The following is a 21,627-nucleotide window of genomic DNA, read 5'->3' on the forward strand; positions in this document are numbered from 1 at the left end:
CTCCGTTTTATTTTGCTCTCTTCCTCTGGTGTTTCCTCCTCCATTTCGTCTCTCTCTCTCTCTCTCTCTTTTCATTCCAGTCCTCGCTGTCTACTCTACGTCCCTCATCGCCCTGTTAGCTTTACTTCACTTCCGCCATTCCCACTCTCCCTTCCTCTCTCTTTTTTCTACAGTATTTTTCTTCAGCCAGCCAATCATATCGGTCTTCCATGATTCTTGTTTATTTTTATTTTTTTATAAATGCCCCGTTTTACCATCCCCATACGAGTGGCATCTGTAAACAGGAGAAAGCAGTGTATTTTTTCAGTTTTTCTTTGTAATGGTCTGTTCTGCATCAAAACAATCTCATATCATTTACAACTCCCAAACCCGTCGAATTACGTTTATTCCTATCCTCTAACTTTCTCCTTAATGCGGTTCATTGGGTGTAAGTCGTTCCCTGATAAACCACTGTATTCCAATCTGGTCTGCATCATACACACCTCTCGCCTTCATAAGGCTCTCAGACCTCGGTTATTCAGAATCTTTTCCACATCACCCATACACCTTCTCCTTAGTCTCCCCCTTCCTCTCATTCAGTCTGCTTCTTATCTATGCATCTTGTTTATCAGCAAACCCCTTCTCTCCACGAGCTCATTCTGCGTTACCACATCTTAGTCTGCCCCTTCCATAACACTGCCTAGGCCTCCACACCCCAATCCTGCATTCCCATTTGTCACCTTGCTAACTCTTTCACACCATATACAGACTTTAGGCACTTCATTACCAATACTTCCACCTTCTTTGGTCCATAGTATTCATGGCTCACGTCCCAGTCATACGTTTCACATCCATATATCCATTCCACATCATTCTGCACACCAGTTTTATCCCGATCTGAAACAATATATATATATATATATATATATATATATATATATATATATATATATATATATATATATATATACGCAATAAACACCTTCACAATTTTTTGATGAATGAACAACTTGGTCAGAATCCTGCAATTGAAAATCCTTCTTGGAAAAAGATATATATATATATATATACAGAGAGAGAGAGAGAGAGAGAGAGAGAGAGAGAGAGAGAGAGAGAGAGAGAGGGAGAGACAAGGAGGGTAGAAAAGAAAAAGATGTGACAGACACTTATAGCCAGAGAAAGAGTAAGAGAAGGGGGGAGGTGGGTGGAGAGAGCCACTCCCAGAGGATCGCTGTGTCTTCGTTTACTCACAAGGTCTTAAGACGACTCAGGCCAGCAAAAGTCCCGTTCTGAAGTCGAGTCAAAAAGTTCCTCTCCAGTGATCTGCAGGAAGGGGACGAGAGATTGAATGTCTCACGAAATATAAGTTGAGTTCAGAGAGTATATACTGAAATGCCATAATTCTACTTATAAAGAGGAATATTGTTCAAGAAAACCTTACAGTTAGAAAAGTTCAATATCCTCTTCTGTATTTAATTCTTGCTACATCCAGGCAAGTTTATTCAGCTTTGGGTAAACATTTCGAACTGGAAAGATGAGGCATAGGCTACATTTAAAATTCACTCAAGGGGCTCTCCTAGTTTAAGTGAAGTTGTCTGGTACTTGCAAGACTGTATATGCGTCAATGATACAAAAGGGATAAAAAGTACTTCAAAAACTGAGCAGAGTTAAGCTGTGTTTATGAGGCAGTTAGAACAAAATGGTATTAGTGCTAAAACTTGGCTTCTAGATAACCATGCCCAACATCGACACCTTTAACTACTTTCCTGAGAACAGTCCATTCGCTTCTGAAACAGGAATCCTCAAGATACAGGACGGCAACTGTAACGTACAAGACAACTGTGACTCACTGATAGGCTATTTCTCATATGAAGATTTCAAAATAAAATATCATAACTCAGGGTAGTGGGATGTTCGTAGGGAACCTCAACTTGAAAAGGAAGAGGACAACGAGAGCAGACGTGACCAGCATCTTTAGTACCCTTTCCCATCACCCCCCCCTTTTTTTTTCTTTTTTAGGCCGTTGTCTGTGTGTGTCTTTTCTCTTACACAATATTGCGATTGATTTTTAGTGTTATGACTTGATTTTTCTCCTTTTAGATCACTAATGATGACATTTTAAATGTCGAAAGGTTTGTAACAAAGATGCTGTTCACGTCTACGCTCCTTGTCCTCTTCCTTCTCACCATAACTTTGGTTGGAGGAAAAATAATGGGTTAATGTAAAGAAAGTGTTATAAAAAAAATAAGTAAATATTAAATTAACCACACCTATATTTGACAGAATAGTGCTTATGACTCTGAAATATCCAAACTTGTTTACAAGTTAATGAAGAGGAAATGTACAGCAGGGGACAAAATATCGCCCAATATTTCACCTCTTCTGCTCCTCACTTTTCTCTGCTAGCAATTGTTTCAAAACTGAGGGAGGTTTGGTTCTCTGCCAATAGATGATATTAACTGATAGGATACACCGTGGTGGAAAATGACCAACATGTTATAAATGTGAATTAAAACAGTGGAATTAGAGGCGGTCTTTTGTCCCTCATTAAACTTGCTGATACTCAAAACCTATGCAGAAAAATAGTTTTCCCACATATATTTATATTTATTTCTATTTATATAACCTTTCAATCCGATAATGTATTTCGTATTTTTTTTCCTGTCTCAAGACGACTAATTCTTGTAAACGAGACGGTGCTAGCTAAAGAGGCAAATGAAGGCTGCATTTAATCTCTCCCATTAAAAAGTCTGTCCCAGTCAAGTAAAATCGTCTCCAGGGAGCAAGAATAACACGAGTAATGCTTCCTCGGACTGAAATACGGACCAACAATAATACGGCTGACGGACTTACAGGAGATGGAGAGAACCAAGGTGTCTGAAGGTGCCTGAAGCGACACTCTGAAGGCGGTTGGTGCCCAGGTAGAGGAAGTGCAGGTGGGGCGTCTCCGAGAACACATCCTCTGACAGGTACTCCATCAGGTTCCTCTCTACGTACCTGGCGAAAGAGAAAGAGTAACGATAATGATGTTGATGAAATAACATCTCTGAAGGCGATTGGTGCTCAAGAACATAGCCTCTGACTCGAACTATATCAGGATCCTCTCCACACATCTAGAGAGAGAGAGAGAGAGAGAGAGAGAGAGAGAGAGAGAGAGAGAGAGAGAGAGAGAGAGAGAGAGAGAGAGAGAGGTAAAGTACTCACAGATTGAGTAGGTTGGTGAGTCCCCTGAACATGGCTGGACGGAGCTCAGTCAGCCTGTTGTCGTTCAGCTCTCTGTAAAAATTGCAAAAAAACATTCATAAGTGCATCAGTAAATACGTCAGTTAGCATATCAGAAAACATATTAGTAAGAATGCCAATAGACATATCAGGAAGCATAAAAAAAATTAGCAGTTATCATGTCTGTAAATATATTATTAAGAATATCAGTCAACCGGTCAGTAAACATATCAGTAAACGTATCAGCGAATACGTCATTAAAAGTATCAGTAAGCCTCCATAAATATGCCATTTAATATATCAGTAAGAGCATCTGCAAACATATCAGTCTTCATAATAAGTAACCATTATTACGAGCGAGGGCGATTCTCGCGAGTCTCTCGTCAAGTAGTGGCATTTTCTCACTTATGTGCGGCCCGACCCTGCCCAACTGTAACGCTTTTGAGAAGCTTATATCTCAGCAACCGCAGCTCCCATCACTGCGTGGTTTGCACCATGTGATAGCCCCATTCTTTAAGATTTGTTTTTGACAGGTTTCATCACACCTAGGCGGTGCACGTGGCACGTGACACGTGCCAAGTGCAACATGTCGAAAATCTTCAAAAGAGGGCCACAGGCCAGACAGTTTGTCGTAAAGGCATGAAACTTGGTAGGTGGATATCCATCAATATACTCTAGGCATCCTCGGGGTGTGAGGCGACATTTCAATGCTTTCGTATTTAAATGACCTCGCTCATACCTCGCCAATAATAGCGTTTTACTAGTCACGAAACATATCGATAAATTGATAATAAGCACATCAGTAAACATATCACTCACCATACTCAACATGTCAATAAACACATCAGTAAACATATTAGTAGGCATATCACTAAATGCTTCAGTAATCATAACAAAGAACATATCGATAAGCGTATCAGAAAGTGAAAAATGCTGAAATAATTGTTACTGATCAGTAATTATGGTATTAGAAATGAGATTAAAAACATGAATAAGCATATCACTAACATACTAACGAACGCATTAACGTAGTATAAATATTCATAAACGTCAGTAAACAGGACAGTAAGCGTATCATTGAACATACCAGTATTCAAAACAAATTGCATTAAGAAGCACTTCACCAAATAATCAAACGCAATGAACAACAGAAGGCTTTAGTAAACACCACATCCAGGAGCTCATACATTATTAGACACATTAGACATTAATCAGTAGACATTAATAAAACAAGAAAAACTGAAAGCCATCACATCAGCGAATATGCCAGGAAATAAAAATCAATCAGGACATCAGTAAGTAGACCTACTGTATATACATATCAGACAGAGTATCGGTAAACGCATCGTCAGTCTCTGCAAAAATATCAGTAAATCATTTTAGGACGTCAGTAATTACGTCAATAAACACATCATTAAACACTTCTTTTAGTACATCGTTAAGTGCAAAAATAATTAGTCCAACTAGCACCTAAGTACTCATACAAATAATGTTCTGTATAAATATTTGTTTGACAATAATGCTATTAGTAAAAACATCGACATTGCCAAATACACACCAATAAATAGATCGATAAACATACCAACAACCTCGATCAACGTATCAGTATACGCATCAGTGTAGTCCCAAACATCCCATTAACTACATCAATAAAAATAACTAACAGCATAAGTAAAAACATAATAAAAAAAAAACAAAAAAACAGAAAACACACTCGTATCAAGAAATCATTATCGCAACAGCCGTTTAGAGGAAACTGAATGTATTAATACCGTACATCTACATGAAGTGAAATGGCAATGAAAGTTGGTACTGAGAAGCAAGTGTGTGGAAATGAAATGGTTGAGCGTGGGATGATTAAAAACAAGTGGTGTGTGTGTGTGTGTGTGTGAGAGAGAGAGAGAGAGAGAGAGAGAGAGAGAGAGAGAGAGAGAGAGAGAGAGAGAGAGAGAGAGAGAGATACTTGCTTTGATGTGCCTGGTTTGCTTTTGTTTCTTTGGCTTTTGATACCGAATGTGTGTGTGTGTATGTGTGTGTGTGTGTGTGTGTGTGTGTGAGAGAGAGAGAGAGAGAGAGAGAGAGAGAGAGAGAGAGAGAGAGAGAGAGAGAGAGAGAGAATGTCACCCCTATTGAATTCTTACCCACTCATGTATTTATTTCATTTACCGCGACAACGCCCACAAAAGAAGCCCCCCCAACAAAGCTCAATCGCCACCGCTGACAGGGCTATTGTAGTTGTGATGGGACGACTAATAGCACACATTTTTTAACAGAATCCCTACAAAACATGGGGCATAACTAAAAAGCATAAATACAGACATGAGTATTAATGGCGGAATATACACAGGGACAATATTTATCATGTGGAATTTCAACATGACTCGAAAAAATATTAAGGGCTTTGTTGGCTTCATACATATACAAAGCAACCTGTATATGCGAGCACAAAATAGGACGGTCTGTGCTAGCAAAAACAGTCTTCATGCTTTTGGTTTAATGACGATCCAATTTGTTATTCAATTTTTGTTAACCAGTGACAAGTTTGTGCTGCCGAAGGCGGTCTCTCAGCGAGTAATAATGATAATGATAATAATAATGATGATGATAATAATAATAATAATAATAATAATAATAATAATAATAATAATAATAATTATTATTTTTATAATCATTTCTAATAATTATTATTATTACCATTACTACTACTATTACTACTACTACTCCTACTACTATTACTATTACTGTTACTGTAATAACTCACTGAGAGGTCTCCTTCGGCAGCCTCCGCTTGATGTCAAGTCACTTCCTATCATCAGAAATGACTCCTAACTCGGGAACTGGTGGCCCGATTGGACTAGATTTTGTTTCATTCTTCAAGTTAGAGCATTTTAACGGTACCTTGTTTTAACAAATATTTGCGCTACATGCGCATGTTACGGTAACAAACCAACCAACAAACATACAGAAATCGGATCATTACAATATAGATTATACTCTACCATTATACCGTACAGTTGTAGGAGTGTATTGAGGGAAGAAGAGATAAGGTGGTAATTTCAACGCCGAACGAAGAACGAATCCATTCCCTTGCACTTAGGGCGTGTCCACACGTGTGCTTGAACAAGTTCTGGGGCAGCATGTAAAAAACACAATAACGAACAAGCAGCAAACATGCTTGGAACAGCAGCGTCCAGATGATGTTGGCAACATCATGAGGGTCTCAGCTGCCTCGTATTGACTCATCGCATCACCTCTGCTGCCAGTAAATTTGAAGCTGCACTGAAACATGTTTGCATACATCTGTCCAAATACTGCTGCATACATGTATCCAAATTCCAAACATGTTGCCAGCTGTGTTGTCAACATAATTATGTTCGAGGACACTTGTGGACGCGCCCAAAAGCAAATATTAAATTTGAAACAAAAGGCTAGAAATGAGTCGTAACTCGGAAACCGGTGGCCCGGTTGGCCTAGAAATGGTCTTATTTTTCAAGTTACAGCATTTTAACGGTACCTTGCTTCAACAAAAATTTGTGCTACCTGCGCCGTTTTTGCCGTTACGGTCACAAAACAACAAACCAACAAACATACAGAAATCGGATCATTATATAAAAAAAAAAAAATAATAATAATAATAGTAATAGTAATAATGATGATAATAATAATAATAATTTAGAGTGCAACAGTCATGACCGAAAACTCACCTAAAGGTAGAGTATTTGACTTGGCCTGTGTCGTTCACCTTCGACAGAGTGCTTCTAAAGTCGAATTACTCTATTCTTCCATAACCCTTAACCCTTCCAACAGCTGTTTCAGATCAGACCAAAACTGTTGTAGTTGAGTTTGCCCAGTGACACTGACTTTTGGCTTCTTTTATTTTTCTTTTATGTGACCTTGACCTTGACTGACCATTATCAAACTCGAATCCCTATCTTTGACTTAAGTAGAACCCTTCCACAAAGTTTAGCTTACGTCGGATAAAAAAGTTGATCATACCATATGACCTTCATCTTTGATATGTTGTTAAAATAAATAAATAAATAAATATAAATATATATATATATATATATATATATATATATATATATATATATATATATATATATATATATATATATATATATACAGTATATATTCCGTGAAAACCTTGGGCGATCCAGCATTAGCCACGAAGTTTGATCGAAATTAGGTTTTTAAAAATGTTTTAGGCATTTTACCCCTCCCCCCCACACACACACACCTCGGGACACTCCAGCTTTGTCACTGTTCTACCTTATGACATAATATTTGTTTCTCCGTCCCACCCCCACAGTGAAAGGTAATTATATTCAGTTTTCTTCACCTTATTTCCTGCTGTAATTTCACATTATCCTGTATTTGATTATGTTCCCTCTCCTGTATCTCATTGCTATTACAAAAACCATATAAGATGAAAGTAAGTAAATGAGAATGTTGATTCAGTAATGACGGGCTGGAGAACGTAATGTGCGCCTGCTGAAAGATGTGCTATTGATAACAGAGAGGGATATTAATTTGCTCTTGTCTCTGGAGCGATGAAAATGTTGTGGTCAGATCTGTCTGTCTGTCTCTCTCTCTAACCTGTATAAAAAATTCTACTCATGTATTAATATATTCTATACAGTGAATAATTATCAGCGTAGATTGTGAATGTAGTTCCTGTAAATGTAGCACTACCAATACTCTCGCTTGAGTTTGGAAATCTCCGAGTTAATGAGGCCTCGAGTAACTGAGAATTAAAGCAATTACCCCCAGATTAGAAGCTATTATCTCCGAATGCGACCCCTCTTTCAACGTGATGCTTCGAAATGATGTAGATGTGAGGCAATAGCTCGATAGCAGAGAATTTCCTAGTCTTGTGAATGTGTGTTTTGCAACTTGTGTCAGTGTGTGTTGTTTCTTGTGCGCGGAGAGACTCCTGGATAAAGTTTGTTTGCCCTCATGTGACTCGTTGTTAGTCCGGTAATACAACTGGAAACCTGAATGTCTGGTGACCCCTGGAAGCCATTTTGTAGAGAAAGATTGGTACTTTCTATTAAATAATTGCCTGTGTAATCTTACTCGACTACCTCCGTTCATTCAGTTCATAGTTAAATGCTGTTAGCAAATGAGGATTAAAAAAACGTAGAAAAACACGAGTTTCCTTCGTAGTTTTAAAAAGTGACATACAAAGGAAAAAAAAAGATAGCAGTGGTACTGAAACAATAAATGATAACAATGGTATATAACAGAAATGGATAAAAACTACTAAAAGAAAACATCGGTGAAATTAACAAACGACAGTGAATTAAACTGACATAAGAAGGAAAAGTTATAACAGACGCAACGAATACGTGAACAAATATGACGGATTCTTCTTTAAGAAGGTAAGCCGAAGAACTATGGATAAGAATAATGAATAGATGAGTCAACAAGGAGCAAAAGGGGATATAGAGGTAAATGTGAACATGAGTAAATTATTCCAGACTAGCAGTTTTAGCGATTTTCCCAAATTCCTCTCGATTTTTAGATACAGTAACTTGAGAACTTTCTCGCAATAATTGTTCAGTAATTGTTATTCAATAATTATTAAGGTTTACGACTCTGAAAGCTCTACACAAGACCTATTAGTGTATCATCCCTAAGTAAAGATAATGCTGGTCAGCACTATCCTTCACTGTTCCCAAATCAGTGACGTCCACCAAATGTTATGATGAGGATAATACATTCAGGGAGAGCTTTATTGGCCGAGATGTGGTTTATATTACCATATCAGCAAGATATTATGGAAGACAAGTGACAGCTGTTTAACTGACTGAAATCCATTATACGTTTTCTACAAAAGCCTTCCTTTCAACCCCAATACGTATTAAGTGGTCCGTTTTAGCTGCTGCCTGACGATTTGATTAATTTTAGATATGTCTTGGAGAAAAGGGCGTAATGGATGCTGCATGAAATATTGTACGACCCATAACCTCTCAGTCCTCAAATATATTAAATGCAAAGGCAAATAGTTGCATCGGTAGCAAACAGTTATATTAGAATTAATTACATAGCAAATTTTGATTATAGGCCTTACATTTCAGATCAGTTGAATTAGAGATTAAAAAGTTACAGTATTATCTGCGCTTAATAGATAAAAAATTGTGAAATTGAAAGGAATAGTGTGTCATATTGTGAATTACGTGATATACTCAGTCTGTTGTACAATAAACAATCTCGTATGCTGTGTCGTGATTCGGTATACATAGGATTAATTTTATATCAGCTATGTTTGTCATTCTTTGTGATTTTGCATTGGGCTGTTCCATAATCGTGTTTTTGTATGATGCGAATCGAAATGCGAACAATCCAAATAGATTCATGGAATATTAGTAGGCTTCAGTGTTGTAAATGGTGATACTAATGCATGTAATTTTTGTGAGCAAGGGGCTTACTGGCACTGGGATCTGCTCGTGTTGTACATGCCGTAACAATGGTCATGTTGGTTCCCTCCGCCAAGGTTTTGTTTTGGCTTTGTTCGTATATTTGTCAGTAGGATATAGTAGGATAGATACATTGTGCAAAAACTATGGGTGGAACTTCACCATATTTAGAGAAGTTATTAAATTTTTAGAGAAAAAGGTCGAGAGTCAAGGTCAAAGGAGAAACAGTGCGGCTTTGGTGGAGAAACGCACTTTGTCTGGTTAAGTTTCACATGCTTTTCATGTCATCATGTTTTTCTTGTATGGGAAATTCCAGTTAATCTAGAAAGTGGTTCGCTGTAGTATACATTTGATAATTCAGAATACAAAGGAGCATTTTCTTTCTCTCTCTCTCTCTGTCTCTGTCTCTCTCTCTCTCTCTCTCTCTCTCTCTCTCTCTCTCTCCAATTTCTTGTTTCTGAAAGGCATCAAAGCAAGTGTAGGAAGAAGCAGAATCCATTTGGATCATTCCAGGAAAACGAATAAAACGTCAACAAGAAATTTTAGTTTAAGTCACGTAGAGAGAGGAGGTCAGGTCAACAGAAGCCAACAAATGGGACAAAGGTAAAGGCAGGTGAGGGGGAGGGGAGAAGCCAGGTGAGGTAAAGCAAAGGGAGGAACTAAGTCAGATGATGTCAGGGAGAGGTTATAAAAAAAAAAAAAAGCCAGGCGATGTCAGGTGAGGGAGGGAAAAAAACTAAGATGATATTTGGTAAAAGGGAGAAACGAAGTCAGGTGATGTCAACGTCAGAAGAGAAAGAAGTCAGGCGATGTCGTTTGAAGATGATGTCAGTCAGTTAAGAGAGAAAAGAAGTCAGAAAAGCTGGCGGGAAAGAAGCTACGTGATTTCAGGTGAAAGTAAGAAACGAAACTGGTGTAGGAGGGGAAAGAAGCCATGTGATGTCCTCGTGTGGAGGAAATGAAGCCATGTGGTGTCAAGTGAAAGGGAAAGAAGCCATGTGATGTCAAGCAGAGGGAAAGACTTCATGTGATGTCAAGTGAAGGAGGAAAAGAAACCATTTAATATCAAGTAAAGGACTAAAAGAAGCCATATGATGTCAAATGAAGGTGGGGAAAAAAGCTATGTGATGTCAAGTGAAGGCGGGAAAAATAGCTGTGTGACATAGTGAAGGAGTGAATGAGGCAGTGTGATGCCAGGTGATACAAGGAATGAAAGAAGGTAATGTCAAGTCAAGCAGGGAAAGAAACAAGAATGATACAGGCTGAGGAAGGAAAAAACCTGATATCAGTTGAAGGAATGGATGTGAGTGTGTGGGGGTGTTTGGAGTGAGGAAAGAGGGCAAGAGGAGTCTTTCCTTAATACACAAAAGGTAAATGCTCATACACACCTAGTATTCTGCTGTACAGAAATAAAACAAACTAATGACACTTGCCCCAACACTAACATAATGTACCACACACTACATAGCTATGCTTTGCCTCTGTTTTCTGCTTCTTCTACTGTAGTTTCTTACACTAACTTCATCACTTCCTGTTAACCATCCTCTTAATAATAATAATAATAATAAAGTAATCTAATACTCACAGTCTCCTGAGATTGATGTTTTCAGCGAAGATGCCGTCTGGTAGGTAGGAGATGTTGTTACTGCTCAGCTGTCTAGTGGGAGAGAAGAGGTTTATCAATAGAGAGGCGTAAAGTGGAGAGTATGAAGTAGACAGAAATGCTGACCTACAGTGCAGAGAAGCTGAGCGAAAAGTTATTATCGACACACACACACACACACACACACACACACACACACACACACACACACACACACACACACACACACACACACACACACACACACACACACACACACACACACACACACACACACATTTGGTGATATTCAACCATTCATATTTACAGTCAGACAGGTGTACAGTACATGTAGAAGGACAGATAAACAGACAGAAATACAGAACATGTGGAGGACAGACAGATAATCAGAGAAAAAGAAAGACATGCAGAGACAGAAAAATTACCAGTATAAATTATAAGTTATTCATCTTCATCATCATCTAATCCAGTGTTGCCCTATGAGGAACATAGGAGTCCGGGGCTAGGCAAGGTGGTCCTGACAGTTAAGATGACAGTGACCAGCTTCACTAACCCCTAAGTGGCATTACGTCAACAATAAACCCCCAAAACCTCTTGGATATAAACGTGCACCGGCTCAATCCGATTGGAGAGCCTTAATTACCCCCTAAACCACCAGGCGCCATAATTTAGTTATATGGTTACCACCCAGCCTAGCAAATGGGTTTCCTGGTTTACAGGAAACCATTTGGCTTGTATCTCAGTGTAGAGTCACTAGTAGACAGAAGGAAGAGGAAAGAATGAAGAAAGAAATACAGAAGAGGAAGGAAGGAAAGGAGGAAGGAAGAGAGAAAAGGGCAGACACCCGAGAGCAGCACTACTACATCGAGTGCGTGGATGGTAAGCGCCCCCAATTACCATTAGTTATTTTATTTTATTTTATTTATTTTATGTGTCCGACTTCTGGGCATAGGCTTCACAGCCTGCTCTCAAGGCCCAGTAGTCCTCCTACATACCATACACCTCTCTACATGTCACCACTTCGGCGCTAACACCCACCGTCCATATTGAATACATGCAAGGGCTGTCTCATACAGGACTGGTGTATTGGTATTAGCGGGGGTACTTTTATGATATGTCGGCGGGTTAACTGGTAGATCAGGAAAGTCTGCTTTTATGAAATTCAAATCCTTAAACTGTTCCCTGCCCCAGCCGGGATTCGAACCTGGGTCCATCAGGACTGCAGGCCGCCTCTCTACCGATTCAGCCACCGCCTGTATTAATGTTTAAAAATGTAATATGGATTTTATAATAACGTCTGATGCTTTTGATTTCATCATTATCATTTCCAGGCAAAAATTTTGGACGCTTCAATGTAGAAATGTACGTGCTGATTATGATGCACGTATTTTTTCACTCAGATGCAGAATAAAATAATTGCTTATATTTCTCTCTCTCTCTCTCTCTCTCTCTCTCTCTCTCTCTCTCTCTTAGGTATATATTTCCCAAGTCCATTCCATCTCACGTCACAAAGCAACTCGTTTCCCTCCCACTCCGATATCCGACCTGTTTCCCTTCCCCTTCCATTCCACGACCCATTTTTCTCAACCCCCTCAATCAACATTCACTATAACCACTCCGTATCATACCAAAGCTTTCCAAATCCCTCTCCTTTTCCCATCACACTCGTCGACTACCCATGCAAGTGGCTTTCCCCTAATCCACTCATCATTTCACTTCACTTCATCCATCTCCTTTCTCCTGCTTTACTTCGTGGCTCTCAACTTCATTCCATTCCACCTTAATCCTCCCCATTACCACCACTTTCATCTCCATCCTACTCTTAACACCATTCTCTGTGCTACTCCATTCCCACTCTGATCCACTTTACTCCAGTCCTCATTCTTTCCAGTCCCCGCATAGCTCCATTTTCCATCCTGTCCTTTTCCGGTTCCAGTCCCACCTCCCTCCACTCCATACTCCATCGCCTTGTAACATTCCAACTGTCTCCATTCCACTCCCGCTTCTCCCACCCAATCCCACTACACTGTCTCCCTCTGCCCTCACCAAATCGTTATGCTCTACCCTTCTTCCTCCCATTCATCCTTTGTCTCTTCTCTCGATTCAGCTCAATTCTTCCCCGTGCTCTCTCCCCCTTTCCAAACTCCCTCTCCCTTCCTTTCTCCTCCAGCCACCTTTGCTTTCCTCACCCTTTTTCCCCACACCCTCACCCATCTTTTCTTCCTCACTCTTCATCCCCTACCTGCTTCCACTCTCTCCCTCCACTCCTCCCCACTCCCTCACCCTTCACCAACACTCACCTCTCCTCCATTCCCTTTCTCGCCTACCCACTAACTCTCCTTCCTTCTCCCATCCTCCTCATCCCTCCAGTCTTTCCCTCTTTCATCTCCTCTCATCTCTCTCCCCTCACTCCCTATGCTCTCCTTTCACTCTCTCTTCTTCACTCTTCTCCATTCCCTTTCCATTCCTCCCCCCCCCCCCGCCAATCCTACCCCTCTCCACCCACATAATTCTCAATATCAGTATCTCCCACAAAGCAATTACAGACTTCGTGCCAAACCCAATCAGATCTATAACCTTGAATTAATATACATGGCTTTCGACAAAACAACATAACAACGATAGTGATGAAAGTTATTTTAGGAAAACAGACGACAGGAAATGTGAGGGGAGAAGCGATAGTGACAGGGGATTTAATGGCAAAAGTTCACAGAAAATTGGAGAGAGAGAGAGAGAGAGAGAGAGAGAGAGAGAGAGAGAGAGAGAGAGGGTAGGTGCCGAGTTGGTAAAGGCTATGATAGAGACTTTGATGCTGGCTATTAATGGACCCGGACGACAGATTGTGATCACTGAGGCTGTTATAAAAAGTTTTGTGATGAAAGAGGTTGTTATGATAAGATTTCTGACCACAGATAAGGTTTGTGATGATAGACGCCCTGATGACAGGTTGTGATAATTGAAGTTTCGATGACATGGTTCGTGATAATAAGGTTTATGATAGAGTTTGTGAAGACGAAAGCTTGTGTTGACAGGGGCGGTGATTGTGATGCTAAGGGTTGTGATGAGAAGGTCTGTGTTAAGAGGTTGTGTTGGTATGAGCAATGATGAATGGGTTGGGTGTTAGGGACTGTGATGATAGGAAACTCAATGAAAGTGTTGTTGTGGTCCTCTGGTTGCTTCATTATGGTTGGCTTGTATGGTTAATTCTTTCTATCTCCAGGCGATTATATTTAGACTTGGAGGGACTGATGTGGAAGTAGGTGTTAGATGTGGCCTTCATTAACTTCTTTCCTGCGAGAAAATTCCCTTCAAACTGCACCAATCAATCGTCTGTTCTGTAGCATAAATAAAATACAAAAAACATGATCTTCTCGATGGATCTGTGATGACATAAAATAGAAACTTTAATGATAGGTATTTTAAAGATAAATTTTGGTTTGGAAACTAGATCTGACCGATAACCAAGGAGACTCATTCCTGCCGCGTAGCTAAGGATTATCGGATTTCATGCAACCGTAACTTCGTCTTCAAGTTGTGTGATTAGTTAAGCTCCGTCATAATGAGAGCAAACAGGCAATAATTGTGCAGAAGTTTCCTCCCTTATAATTCCGTTTTCTCATATGCAACAATCAGACAACAAGAAGGGACAGTGAAATGACGCGAAAAGCACAAAGATTACTGATGATTGGTACTGCTCTAGTAACTTGTGTCCGGCATATTCGTTAACATCTTTAACACTGAACCAGGTATAGAGATATTTCTATTCCTACTCAGTAACGAACTCTCTCCACGACACATCAACCTTCCTTCATATTCTAATCTCCCATTTTCTTTCTTCACCGTACTCTTGATCTCCCTCTACTCTCAAGAGTCACCCTGTTTAATTCTCTCTCTCTCTCTCTCTCTCTCTCTCTCATGCAATATAATTTGACACCACAATTAAAATAAAAAGATGACCTGTTTTATAAGGCAAGAATAATCCCATTAACACAGAACAATTACACCCAGAGAAAGGATGTACTGTAATATTGTGTATTGTAATATCACGTGCAAAATATATGCAGGAATTACAAGGCTTTTCTCCCGGTGTTAAGTGATCAGACATATTGAGCGCGACTATATCTGTATTATTATTATCATTATTATTATTTTTAATATTAATATTATTTTATCGATATTAAAACTTTCACTATCGTCAGGCATGTCTGACTGCAGATATCAGAGAGAGAGAGAGAGAGAGAGAGAGAGAGAGAGAGAGAGAGAGAGAGAGAGAGAGAGAGAGAGAGAGAGAGAGAGAGAAAGGGGGGGACTGACCGAACGAGACAGACAGACAAATAAATGGAAGTAAAATGAAAAGGAAATGAAGAGAAATGCGATAGTGTGAGAAGTAACGAAACAGATGTAGACAATTCCACTTCCAGAGGGTGCGTGAAAGAGAACACTTGATAGAGGAAGGTGCAGAGGACAAAGGGAAGGGAAAAGGGTGAGAGCAAAAGGGTTGAATTTTCATAGAAAAAACTGTAACAGGGATAGAGCAAGTGTTGAGAGCGGGAGTGATCTGTGTGTGTGTGTGTGTGTGTGTGTGAGAGAGAGAGAGAGAGAGAGAGAGAGAGAGAGAGAGAGAGAGAGAGAGAGAATTTCCCTTTCTTTATCTCTTTACCTTTCTACCCTTCTACCTATCTATCTCTACATGATATACTTAAATGTATCTTCACAAGGTACATCTAGGAATTAAACCAAGTAAAAGAATGCAGCCACAACCACATCTGACCGAAATTGAACCAACCACATCAATAAGTTTTACAGGATGACAGTAATTTCATGGTTACAAGCGATAATAAAGAACTTACGCCGACAACAACACTGGGAGGGAATTTATAAACATACATACGATTCAGTCCATGTCGTAACTATGATATATATATATATATATATATATATATATATATATATATATATATATATATATATATATATATATATATATATATATATATATATATGAACCCATGAACCCTCTCACTCACTATTCATTCCAGCTGCCTTACGCTCACTCACTTCTCCCTCCAACTCACTTCCATCCTTGCATGCAGTCTACCTCTCTTCTCACCCCACTCGGCTCCCACTCATATCCCTCTCCGACGCTCCTTTCCAATTATTTCATTCCGTATGCCTTCCCAGTCACATTCCAAACTGCTCATCCTCGTTCGGCTCATTTCCCACTCCACACAACTTCTCATTCACTTCCCACTCCACGCACACTCCTCACTTCCCACTCCACGCATCATCCCCTACACTTCCTACTCCACCCACACTCCCCCTCACTTCCTACTCCAGCACACTCCCCCTCACTTCCCACTCCGCATACCCTCTCTTTCACTTCATTTTTCACCGAGTGCCTCCGAACCTAAATCCTAATCCATGCTCATCTGTCTGGCTGTCCCTGTCCCTCTGGCTTCCTCCGGGTATTTATCTGTCTGTCTGCCTCTCTGTCTCGCAGTTTATATGTCTGAGTTTGTTTTGTCTGTGTTTGTCAGTGTGTGTGTTCCATCTGTTTATGTTCTGTTTTTCTCTTCTATTTGTTTGTTTGTGACTTTTCTATTTGTCTTTAACTTCTCTGTCATCTGTGTCGTATACGTCTGTGTTTTCTGTCTGTATGAGAATGTTTTTTGCCTATCTGATTTTTTGCTTGTCCGTCTGCCACTGCTCCCCACCTCCTCTCTCTCTCTCTCTCTCTCTCTCTCTCTCTCTCTCTCTCTCTCCATGTTCTTATATTTCCCTGTTCTTCCTGTTACATACATTAAGACCTACAAACCTTGTCCTCTTTGTGTTTCTGTTCGTCCTTTTTTTCCATAAGTGACCTGAATTCCTTTCTTTTCTCTCCTATTCATCTGTCCTTCTCTTCCTATGCATCCCATCTTTTACTCTCTGAAGTTTTGTCGATCTCATCCCTGTCTTCTCTTTTATCTTTCATATGTGTATATATTTTGGCTGTATAACTGTTTGAAAATTCAATTTTTCATTCAACATAATTCTCAGTATACGATTTCCTCCATATATATGCAGTTACGAGTATTAGGTATGAGCCAGTGTAAAGTAAGTGGCAACTCCTTTGTTGCACATTTTGTCTCGAATGCGAGGCAGTGGACGTTATTTTCCCATAAAAATTTATTTCATTCGTAGTTTCTAGCTAACAAACTGCAAATTCATATGGCGAAATTATAATTACCTTGTGATTTATGTAAATATTGTAAGTCTGTATATATGTTTTATGACTAAATAACCGCCACACCACGTCCGATTCCTCTACACATCCCATGCCGCTACAAACAACAAATCCAATCGTAGTGAAATTCAAGATTTTTTATTTCTTTTATCCCACTGACTTATATCCATTTATCTCGTCGCCAAAATGTTGCACTATTGTCTCTTTACTATCGCTACTCAGAGGTCTCTGCTTCCAAGAATTCATCATCAAAGCAGCACTCGTCTGTCCTCATAATGTCACTTCTTTTTTTTGCATGTCAAGTGCAGTAGTAACTGATATTCTCAGACCTTCAAGATCATAAAATTTCATATCTGAAACAGTGTTCCTTTGTCTGTCTTATCTTTGTCTATTACCTCTTGTCTTTTAAATGCAGTGTGGGTAGACATGTATAAGTTGATGGATCTTCAGTCTGGCCTTTTGTTTGATTTTCATCGGAATGGATAAATTTTGTAGCTGCTCGTCCTGTGATGCCTTGTTGTTAAGAGAAAAAGTGTTTTCTTCAACTTCTCTCCTTATCACATCTGACCCCCTCTCCACTCTTTTCCACATCTAGTCATCAACATCCCTCACATCACCCAATCCCTCCTTCACATTTAACTCCCTTCACCCCATCCCTTTCACCGATTCAGACTTGCCGCAGGCCCAAGCTCCCCTACCGCTAACACCTTTCACCTACCATCCCGACTTTCTCTTTACTTTATCCAACTCTCCTGCCAGACACAGTTGCCTCCCTACCACTCAACCCCTTCCTGTACCTACCTTTGACTCGTCCCCTCTCCTCCAGTACCTGCTCTCCTCTCACATCGCCTCCATAGAAATTTCCACGTTTGTGCTTCCCCGCCATAATTTTTTAAAATCCTTCCCTGATCTTCTACCTGAGAGTGATGGGCGGGGGAGAATATTCCTCTGTTCTTTCTTGCTGTCATACACGTTAGTTTGTTCTTCACTAGAATCAGTTGTTTCCCTAACAGACAACATCGTTATGGGTCAATAGTTATCCTGTTATCTGTATTTATTATGGACTTTTGTACCCACTTCTTGCATCTGACCCCATATATAAACCCACCTTCCCCACTTCACTCACCATCTCACCACCTTCTTTCCATTCACTTCTTTTTATCACACCTGTTCCTACCCCTCCACACTACCACTTCCTCCCCCCCCCTTACAGCCAACCCCTATTTTCTTTTCGTCCCACTCCCACTCATCCTGCCCTTCCCTCTCTCTCATCCATTTCTCGGCCGCACGCCCGTCTCGTCCATCACCTCACCACCTCCCTCATCTCTTCACCAACCATCCCTCGCTTTTTCTTTTTTCCCAGCCGCGATGGCAGTGCTGGTATTGTTTTCAGTTTGTGTGTGTGTGTGTGTGTGTGTGTGTGTTAGCATGATAACTCCGCAACCGCTCAAGATATCGTCACAAAGTTTTACAGGTGCGTAGTGAGGAAAATATCGATTATGAGTTCGAAATTGGTGAAAGTAAGTCAAGGTTTGTATGTCTGCTACTACGATAACTTCGCAATCGCTCAAGATGTCATCACAAAACTTTGCAGGTGTGTGGTAGGAATGAAAATCTCTTACGGGTATTGTTTTCAGTTTGTCTGTCTGTCTGTGTGTCTGTTAGCACGATAACTTTGCAACCACTCAAGATATCATCACAAAATCTACATGTGTGTAGTAGGGATGAGCATCTCCTACTAGTTCGAAATTGGTGAAAGTAGGTCAAGGTCAAGGTTATATTCCGAGCCACGCTAGATATGTATCGGCTCGCGGCTGGTGCGATTACCCCCGTGGGGAAGGGCTTTAGGCTTTACTGAATTCCACTCCATTTTCAGATCCACAAGTGCCCCTCTCTCACCTGCGTTTTTCTCTTACCACATCTGCTTCCCCCTCTCCCGTATACCTCTTACCACCCTTCCCTCACTTTTGACTCACTTCATTCCACTCCTCTCCCAGAGCCACAGCTCACACACACCTCATCTCTTACCACACCTCATCCCCTACCACACCTGCTTTCAGACCTCCTTCTTATTGTGAAGGCTGTCTGGTCGCACTGACTGTGCGTCCCATATGCATGATTGGTCCATTCTAGGGTATGATCTCCGTCGATACCACTCCAGGTTTAGAAGGGGAGATGGGACTTAAGCCTTCTCTCCTCAGTCCTTGGAGAAGAGGCATGTATGACGGGGAAGAGACACCTTATTTCTTGAATAAGGTTTCTCAATCAGCTTTCGTATATTTATGCATAGTTTTAGTTGTTTTATGCATAGTTTTTGGAGCGTCTGACATTTTTATATGGATTTTTATGTTAGAAGACTATTATTTTGTTTTAGTTATTATATTGTTATGCATACAGTATATGGGATCTTGAATTTGGTTCCCTGTTATTGTATTGTTTTCTTGAACGGAACAGTCTCACGGAGTTGTGGCTTTTGGTTCCCTCATCCTTACATAAAAAAAAAAAAATATACATTTAACCCTTGTTTTTGTTTTTACTCTTGTTGTACGGCGGCAATGGCCTCTGCTATTATTCTATCGTGATTTTTTATGTAATCAATCGGTCAGTCCCACTCCATTCCCATCCCCTCGCCATCCACATCCCCTCTTCAGTTGCCACTCTACCTCCCAGAAATTTCCTACTTCTCCCCGTCCAGACTTGCTCCTTCACCTCCCCATTCCCCTCCCTCCTACCCACTATCACCCAGCACCCCTCTTCTACTTACAGGTGCACGAGAGAGGCTGTACCGAGGAATGTGCCGTTCTCCAGGACTTGGATGTTGTTGCCTGTGAAGTGGCTGGAGAGGAAAGGCGAGAGATTAGATGGCTAGAAGTAGAGTAAGCATTTATTGCAATCATCGTTTTATTGTGTGTGTGTGTGTGTGTGTGTGTGTGTGTGTGTGCTTGCTGTGTACTTGTATATTTATTTTTGTGTGTTTGTACTTCTTTAGTTTTTTTTATTTGTTTGCTAATTGAGTTTTGTTCAAACTGCCCCGAACTTTCTATTTGTATTAGGGTAGGGAAACGTCGCTTCAGTATCCAGAAATTGTATTGCCAGCAGCCAAGTGCACTGGACAAAAAGTGTAGTCGATGCTATTTTTTTTTTTTTTTTTTTGGGGGGGGGGTGGAATTACACCACAGAGAGGATGGCTATTCAGTACACAAGGCCCAATGATTCTTTCCCTTGTTGTTTGACGATTTATTTATGTATTTGTTTATTTTTTCTTAAGAATACCTTTTACTGTTTGCTTTTGACCTCTCTTAGTATTAGTATTATATGCACATTCAGATAATAAGAGATTAATTTTTGGGCATCAAAATTACAGTGATAGTTCACGATATCATCTGAGCCCTCCTGCGTGATATATTTTTTTTTTTTTATCCTGTATACAGTCAGGGACAAAAGTCCGGCTAATATTGTGCTGTGTCTACTTTAAACTTATGGCATATCCAGCACTTTTCTCCCGGACATATCATGTAAAAGAGAGTCATCTGTGGGAAGAGAAGCATACCAAATATCCTTAACTTATGCATATGAGTTAACAGAAGTGAGAAACAGAGACGAAATATTATAGGCGATTGTTTTATCCCTGACTCTCATTTCTACGGCCCAGCATGAGGGGAAAACCGAACGGGGAATGTCATTTCATCTACTGATATCCTCACTGAGATCAAATAATTATGCTTTTGATCTTTCCATCCTATTTAATACAGGATATAGGGTCTGGGTGACAAGCACGATTTCTCTGTCTAGTTTTTGCTATATAGAACACAATATTTCTATTTTTTTCTCTCTTTCTTACTAAATTATTCATTAGTTTCGGCAACGGGGAGAAAATTTTGTTATCCTCTTTTTTTCTTGTGATTGGAACTTCTTTTCTTACTTTTCATTGTTTTGCTAACGTGAAATTTTATCCATGACATTAATTACATTATGTATTATTTCTTATTTTTACTAGGAACTGAAAATCCGCAATGACTGACTGATTGGGGAGGGTTTGTTTGTTTTTAAGAATCACATCATATACATAATTTTTCTCAGTACTCCAAAATGGACGCCCCCTCACGAGCACGCACGCACGCTCCCATAAACACTTCACACACTCACACTCACGCGCGAGCGGCTTCGTTACACAA

General features: G+C 40.0%; 1 protein-coding gene across 1 annotated transcript in view; it reads right to left on the minus strand.

Annotated features, from left to right (window-relative positions):
- Positions 1–21,627, minus strand: part of LOC145414890 (uncharacterized) — a 104,495-nt gene that overhangs the window by 73,009 nt on the left and 9,859 nt on the right. Inside the window, 5 exon segments of the mRNA XM_080284307.1 lie at positions 1,231–1,302; positions 2,833–2,976; positions 3,184–3,255; positions 11,209–11,280; positions 20,217–20,288. Coding sequence (XP_080140433.1) covers positions 1,231–1,302; positions 2,833–2,976; positions 3,184–3,255; positions 11,209–11,280; positions 20,217–20,288 — 432 coding nt within the window.

The sequence above is a fragment of the Coenobita brevimanus genome, chromosome 101 (genome assembly GCF_032717465.1).
Source record: "Coenobita brevimanus isolate Jiangsu-jjx chromosome 101, ASM3271746v2, whole genome shotgun sequence".
Classification (NCBI taxonomy): Eukaryota; Metazoa; Arthropoda; class Malacostraca; order Decapoda; family Coenobitidae; genus Coenobita; species Coenobita brevimanus.